This window comes from Callionymus lyra, chromosome 5, assembly GCF_982586985.1.
Source record: "Callionymus lyra chromosome 5, fCalLyr1.hap1.1, whole genome shotgun sequence".
In the NCBI taxonomy this organism is placed as follows: domain Eukaryota; kingdom Metazoa; phylum Chordata; class Actinopteri; order Syngnathiformes; family Callionymidae; genus Callionymus; species Callionymus lyra.
The window spans coordinates 3,065,091-3,073,227 of record NC_141822.1 but is presented as its reverse complement, the minus strand read 5'-3'; the positions used below and the strand labels follow the sequence as shown (position 1 = coordinate 3,073,227).

The 8,137-nt window shown below is 42.2% G+C and overlaps 1 protein-coding gene across 1 annotated transcript; it reads left to right on the top strand.

Moving 5' to 3' along the window:
• The first annotated feature begins 5,998 nt into the window (after positions 1-5,998).
• tmem119b (transmembrane protein 119b) lies at positions 5,999-6,737 on the top strand. The gene has a single exon (XM_087792355.1). The coding sequence runs from the start codon at positions 6,005-6,007 to the stop codon at positions 6,686-6,688; it is 684 nt and encodes a 227-aa protein (XP_087648481.1). The 5' UTR covers positions 5,999-6,004; the 3' UTR covers positions 6,689-6,737.
• Positions 6,738-8,137: the final 1,400 nt, after the last annotated feature.

The window sequence follows — 8,137 nt, the reverse complement described above, 5'->3', positions numbered from 1 at the left end:
CTTTCACGTTAGGACGAGTTACTTTCAAGTTAGGACAAGTAACTTTAACGTTAAGACGAGTAACTTTAATGTTAAGACGAGTAATTTTCACATTAGGACGAGTAACTTTCACGTTAGGACGAGTAACTCCCACGTTAGGACAAGTAACTTTCACAATAGGACGAGTAACTTTCACGTTAGGACGAGTTACTTTCAAGTTAGGATGAGAACTTTCACGTTAGGACGAGTAATTTTCACATTAGGACGAGTAACTTTCAAGTTAGGACGAGTAATTTTCACATTAGGACGAGTAACTTTCACGTTAGGACGAGTAACTCCCACGTTAGGACAAGTAACTTTCACAATAGGACGAGTAACTTTCACGTTAGGACGAGTAACTCCCACGTTAGGACAAGTAACTTTCACAATAGGACGAGTAATTTTCACATTAGGACGAGTAACTTTCACGTTAGGACGAGTAACTTTAACGTTAGGACAAGTAACTTTAACGTTAAGACGAGTAACTTTCACGTTAGGACGAGTAATTTTCACGCTAGGACGAGTAACTTTAACGTTAGGACGAGTAACTTTCACGTTAGGACGAGTAATTTTCACGCTAGGACGAGTAACTTTCACGTTAGGACGAGTAACTTTCACGCTAGGACGAGTAACTTTAAAGTTAGGACAAGTAACTTTAACGTTAGGACAAGTAACTTTAACGTTAGGACGAGTAACTTTCACGTTAGGACGAGTAACTTTCACGTTAGGACGAGTAACTTTCACGTAAGAACGAGTACATTTTAAGTTAAGACGAGTAGCTTTCACGTTAGTACGAGTAACTGTCACTTTAGGACGAGTAACTTTCACATTAGTATGAGTAATTTTCCCATTAGGACGAGTAACTTTAACGTTAGGACAAGTAACTTTAACGTTAGGACGAGTAACTTTCACGTTAGGACGAGTAACTTTAACGTTAGGACGAGTAACTTTCACGCTAGGACGAATAACTTTCACGTTAGGACGAGTAACTTTAAAGTTAGGACAAGTAACTTTAACGTTAGGACAAGTAACTTTAACGCTAGGACGAGTAACTTTCACGTTAGGACGAGTAACTTTCACGTTAGGACGAGTAACTTTAAAGTTAGGACAAGTAACTTTAACGTTAGGACAAGTAACTTTAACGCTAGGACGAGTAACTTTCACGTTAGGACGAGTAACTTTCACGTTAGGACGAGTAACTTTCACGTTAGGACGAGTAACTTTCACGTTAGGACGAGTAACTTTCACGCTAGGACGAGTAACTTTCACGTTAGGACGAGTAACTTTCACGTTAGGACGAGTAACTTTCACGTTAGGACGAGTAACTTTCACGTTAGGACGAGTAACTTTCACGTTAGGACGAGTAACTTTCACGTTAGGACGAGTAACTTTCACGTTAGGACGAGTAACTTTAACGTTAGGACGAGTAACTTTCACGTTAGGACGAGTAACTTTCACGTTAGGACGAGTAACTTTCACGTTAGGACGAGTAACTTTCACGCTAGGACGAGTAACTTTAAAGTTAGGACAAGTAACTTTAACGTTAGGACAAGTAACTTTCACATAATACTTTTGAATTACTGGAATTACAATATAAAAGTCTACATGTTCCTAACATTTGGAAAATATTCGATAAAAAAAAATGTTATTTAATCATTCAATTCAGAAATGGTTGAATTCAAGTATTCAAAAATATGAATAAATACTTCAACACTGTCAATACTCTGATAACTCTGATGAACTAACATCGGTTTGGATCCTCAACATAAGGTCCATGGATCTGGACATCGTGATGAGAAGTTATGTTGAAGTCTCACGGAGGTCCCTGTTCAGGTCCCAGTTGAGGTCCCTGTTAAAGTCACTGTTCAGGTCCCTGTTGAAGTCCCTGTTAAAGTCCCTGTTCAGGTCCCAGTTGAGGTCCCTGTTAAAGTCACTGTTCAGGTCCCTGTTGAAGTCCCTGTTAAAGTCCCTGTTCAGGTCCCTGTTAAAGTCCCTGTTCAGGTCCCTGTTAAAGTCCCTGTTCAGGTCCCTGTTAAAGTCCCTGTTAAAGTCCCTGTTCAGGTCCCTGTTAAAGTCCCTGTTCAGGTCCCTGTTCAGGTCCCTGTTAAAGTCCCTGTTCAGGTCCCTGTTGAAGTCCCTGTTAAAGTCCCTGTTCAGGTCCCTGTTGAAGTCCCTGTTTAAGTCCCTGTTCAGGTCCCTGTTAAAGTACCTGTTTAAGTCACTGTTCAGGTCACTGTTAAAGTCCATGTTCAGGTCCCTGTTAAAGTCCCTGTTCAGGTCCCTGTTCAGGTCTCTGTTAAAGTCCCTGTTCAGGTCCCTGTTCAGGTCCCTGTTTAAGTCACTGTTCAGGTCCCTGTTAAAGTCCCTGTTCAGGTCCCTGTTAAAGTCCCTGTTCAGGTCCCTGTTTAAGTCACTGTTCAGGTCCCTGTTCAGGTCCCTGTTTAAGTCACTGTTCAGGTCCCTGTTCAGGTCCCTGTTTAAGTCACTGTTCAGGTCCCTGTTCAGGTCCCTGTTTAAGTCACTGTTCAGGTCCCTGTTCAGGTCCCTGTTTAAGTCACTGTTCAGGTCCCTGTTCAGGTCCCTGTTCAGGTCCCTGCCCCCACTCCACGTTACCATCTCCACTAACCAGAACAATCTGTTCAGGCTCAGACGGAGGAGAGGGGGAGGAGGAGGAGGAGAGGAGAAGAAGAGGGGGATGAGGGGGAGGAGGAAAGTATGAGGACTTGAGGACGAGGAAGTTCTTCCACTCGACAGTCCAGCGTCTGAGCCGCAGACCTGCTCGTCTGGACTCTTCTCTGGACCTGGACCTGGAAACATCTGCTGCAGACGACGTGAGTTGGAACTTTCTTCTCAAAAACTCAAGTGTCGCAGACAAAGAACTTCAGAGCCTACGAGACCTGAGCCACATGTGTGTTGATGATTGTGCTTATGATTGTGTTTATGATTGTGTTGAGGATTGTGTTGATGATTGTGTTGAGGATTGTGTTGATGATTGTGTTGATGATCGTCTTGATGATTGTGTTAATGATCATGTTTATGATTGTGTTGATGATTGTGTTGATGATTGTGTTGATGATCGTGTTGATGATTGTGTTTATGATTGTGTTTATGATCGTGTTGAAGATTGTTTTGATGATTGTCTTGATGATTGTGCTTATGATTGTGTTTATGATTGTGTTGAGGATTGTGTTGATGATTGTGTTGAGGATTGTGTTGATGATTGTGTTGATGATCGTCTTGATGATTGTGTTAATGATCGTGTTTATGATTGTGTTGATGATTGTGTTGATGATTGTGTTGATGATTGTGTTGATGATCGTGTTGATGATTGTGTTTATGATTGTGTTTATGATCGTGTTGAAGATTGTTTTGATGATTGTCTTGATGATTGTGTTGATGATTGTGTTGATGATTGTGTTGAGGATTGTGTTGATGATTGTGTTTATGATTGTGTTTATGATCGTGTTGAAGATTGTTTTGATGATTGTCTTGATGATTGTGTTGATGATTGTGTTGATGATTGTGTTGAGGATTGTGTTGATGATTGTGTTTATGATTGTGTTGAGGATTGTGTTGAAGATTGTGTTGATGATTGTGTTGAGGATTGTGTTGAAGATTGTGTTGATGATTGTGTTGATGATTGTGTTGATGATCGTGTTGATGATTGTTTATGATTGTGTTTATGATCGTGTTGAAGATTGTTTTGATGATTGTGTTGAGGATTGTGTTGATGATTGTGTTGAGGATTGTGTTGATGATTGTGTTTATGATTGTGTTTATGATCGTGTTGAAGATTGTTTTGATGATTGTCTTGATGATTGTGTTGATGATTGTGTTGATGATTGTGTTGAGGATTGTGTTGATGATTGTGTTTATGATTGTGTTGAGGATTGTGTTGAAGATTGTGTTGATGATTGTGTTGAGGATTGTGTTGAAGATTGTGTTGATGATTGTGTTGATGATTGTGTTGATGATTGTGATTATGATTGTGTTGATGATAGTGTTGATGATTGTGATTATGATTGTGTTGATGATTGTGTTGATGATCGTGTTGATGATTGTGTTGATGATCTTGTTGATGATTGTGTTGATGATTGTGTTGATGATTGTGTTGATGATCGTGTTGATGATTGTGTTGATGATCGTGTTGATGATTGTGTTCATGATTGTGTTTATGATCGTGTTGAAGATTGTTTTGATGATTGTGTTGATGATTGTGTTGATGATTGTGTTGATGATTGTGTTGAGGATTGTGTTGATGATTGTGTTGATGATTGTGTTTATGATTGTGTTGAGGATTGTGTTGAAGATTGTGTTGGTGATTGTGTTGAGGATTGTGTTGAAGATTGTGTTGATGATTGTGTTGATGATCGTGTTGATGATTGTGTTTATGATCGTGTTTATGATTGTGTTGAAGATTGTGTTGATGATTGTGTTGATGATCGTGTTGATGATTGTGTTGATGATCGTGTTGATGATTGTGTTTATGATCGTGTTGATGATCGTGTTGATGATTGTGTTGATGATCTTGTTGATGATTGTGTTGATGATCTTGTTGATGATTGTGTTGATGATTGTGTTCATGATTGTGTTCATGATTGTGTTGATGATCGTGTTGATGATTGTGTTGATGATCTTGTTGATGATTGTGTTGATGATTGTGTTCATGATCGTGTTGATGATTGTGTTTATGATTGTGTTGAGGATTGTGTTGAGGATTGTGTTGATGATTGTGTTGATGATTGTGTTTATGATTGTGTTTATGATTGTGTTGATGGTTGTGTTGATGATTGTGTTGATGATTGTGTTTATGATTGTGTTGATGGTCGTGTTGAGGATTGTGTTTATGATTGTGTTGATGATTGTGCTTATGATTGTGTTTATGATTGTGTTGAGGATTGTGTTGATGATTGTGTTTATGATTGTGTTGATGATTGTGTTGATGATTGTGCTTATGATTGTGTTTATGATTGTGTTGATGATTGTGTTTATGATTGTGTTTATGATTGTGTTGATGATTGTGCTTATGATTGTGTTGATGATTGTGTTTATGATTGTGTTGATGATTGTGTTTATGATTGTGTTGATGTTTGTGTTGATGATTGTGTTTATGATTGTGTTTATGATTGTGTTGATGATTGTGTTGAGAAAGAAGTTCCATCAAAACATTTATTTACTATTAAAAAAAAAAAGATTTTCACTCCAATGAAAAACTATGTCAAAACTTTCTTCACTTTAATTCAAAGAATTTTCACCCTTTTATGTGAAAATAAAAATAATTAACTCGAAAGTTTCAATAAAAATTATGAAAATGAACTAAATGGAGTCTGTTTGTTCTCCCCGTGTCACGTGAGTTTACTCCAGACACTCCGGTTTCCTCCCACAGTCCAAAAACATACAGAGGTTGATTGAGAACTTGAGGGAAATTGTCTGTAGGTATGAGTGTGTGTGTGAATGGTTGTCTGTCTTTGTGTGTCCTGAGACAGACTGTCGTCCTGTCCAGGGTGTCCCCTGCCTCTCACCCTATGGTACTGGGATAGACTCCAGTCTCCCCGCGACCCCGGTAAGGGAAAAAGCGGTAAACAATGAATGAAACTTCTCCCTTTATTTAAATGATTTTTTAAAGAAATAAATCTTCCTTCAAACTTGTAACCCGTGTGTTATCTCTGGGTCAAGGTGACCCCAAAACAAATGTTTTTGACGTATCCCTTGTCTTGTCTCTGGGTAGAGGTGACCCGAAGGCCTGAAAATAAATGTGTTTTGGGGTATCCCTTGTGTTGTCTCTGACCTCCATCATTGCATATGTATTTATGGAAGTCAGGGAGGTCGTTGACCAGGGGATACCACAAACACATTTGTACTCGGGCCTGCGGGTCACTTTGACCCTGATACAACACAAGGGTTATGGAGTTTCTTCACTGTAAAAAGTAAATAACAGACAATGAACTTGTGTCTTGTGTGACCTTGTTCCAGATCTAGAGGGGAAATGAAGGTCACTCTGGTGAAGGTCACGCTGGTTCTTCTGGCCGCCGGCGTCAGTCGAGCCACGCCTCTGCCTCTCTACAGTCTGCTGGAGGGGAGTTCGGACGTGGAGGAGATCCTGAACTCCACCTCGCCTCAGACCACCGTCGTGCCTGTGGACCTGCAGACCCGCGTCCCTCGGTTGGAGGCCGACGCGGTGGTGGACTTCCTAGAGGAGAACCTGCTGCTCGTCCTGGTCTCCGGCACACTAGTCCTCCTGACGGTCCTGGTCCTCTGCGGCGCTCTCCTCATGAGCCGCCGGCGCAAAGTCAACGCCTACTACCCGTCGTCCTTCCCGACCAAGATGTACGTGGACCACAGGGACAAGAGCGGAGGTGCAAACCCCTTCCACGAGGTCCCAGTGAAGCTGGCTCCGGAGCCCGAGGTGCTGGACTCTCACCACCAGCTGCAGGCCGACATCATGAGAGCCGCCAAGAGCTTGAGGACGGCGAGCAAACCGGAGGGAAGTGAGAGCAGCTGCAGACCAGAAGACCAGGAGAAGATGATGAAGGTCCATGAAGTGACGCCTCCAGAGTCGGAGCAGGAGCCACCGACTCCGTCCGGACCAGGTCTGAGGCCCACATCGCTGCATCTGCACAGTGACTCTGCAACTCTGCAGCTCATGGCCGGAGAGAAAACTGCCTTCTGAGGCTCCACGACTGTGATGTGAAGAGTGACCAGCAGAGGCGCTGTTGACACCTTGAACCAGAATAGAAAGATTTATGTGAAGAACAAATCATTGATATCAGTTCCATTGATTCACTCGACACACGATACAATACGATACAGATCACGGTGCGATATATTCGGCTCATGATGCAACATATTCGGCTCAGGATACGATATATTCGGCTCACGATGTGATATATTCGGCTCACGATGCGACATATTCGGCTCAGGATACGATATATTCGGCTCACGATGCGACATATTCGGCTCAGGATACGATATATTCGGCTCACGATGCGACATATTTGGCTCAGGATACAATATATTGGGCTCACGATGCAACATATTCGGCTCACGATGCGACATATTCGGCTCAGGATACGATATATTCGGCTCACGATGCGACATATTTGGCTCAGGATACAATATATTGGGCTCACGATGCGACATATTCGGCTCAGGATACAATATATTCGGCTCAGGATATGATATATTCGGCTCACGATGTGACATATTGGGCTCAGGATACGATATATTCGGCTGACGATGCGACATATTCGGCTCAGGATACGATATGTTCGGCTCACAATGCGACATATTCGGCTCACGATGCGACATATTCGGCTCACGATGCGACATATTTGCCTCACGATGCAACATATTCGGCTCACGATGCAACATATTCGGCTCACGATGCAACATATTCGGCTCACGATGCGACATATTCGGCTCAGGATACGATATATTCGGCTCACGATGCGACATATTCGGCTCAGGATACGATATATTCGGCTCACGATGCAACATATTCGGTTCACGATGCGACATATTCGGCTCAGGATACGATATATTCGGCTCACGATGCAACATATTTGCCTCACGATGCAACATATTCGGCTCACAATGCAACATATTCGGCTCACGATGCAACATATTCGGCTCAGGATACTATATATTCGGCTCACGATGCGACATATTCGGCTCAGGATACGATATATTCGGGTCACGATGCGACATATTCGGCTCAGGATACGATATATTCGGGTCACGATGCAACATATTCGGCTCAGGATACTATATATTCGGTTCACGATGCAACATATTCGGCTCACGATGCGACATATTCGGCTCAGGATACGATATATTCGGCTCACGATGCGACATATTCGGCTCAGGATACGATATATTCGGCTCACGATGCAACATATTCGGTTCACGATGCGACATATTCGGCTCAGGATACGATATATTCGGCTCACGATGCAACATATTTGCCTCACGATGCAACATATTCGGCTCACGATGCAACATATTCGGCTCACGATGCAACATATTCGGCTCAGGATACGATATATTCGGCTCACGATGCGACATATTCGGCTCAGGATACGATATATTCGGGTCACGATGCGACATATTCGGCTCACGA

What these genes read in the sequence shown, in the direction of transcription:
- tmem119b (XM_087792355.1), top strand. Translation starts at nt 6,005, where the DNA reads ATGAAGGTCACTCTGGTGAAGGTCACGCTGGTTCTTCTGGCCGCCGGC.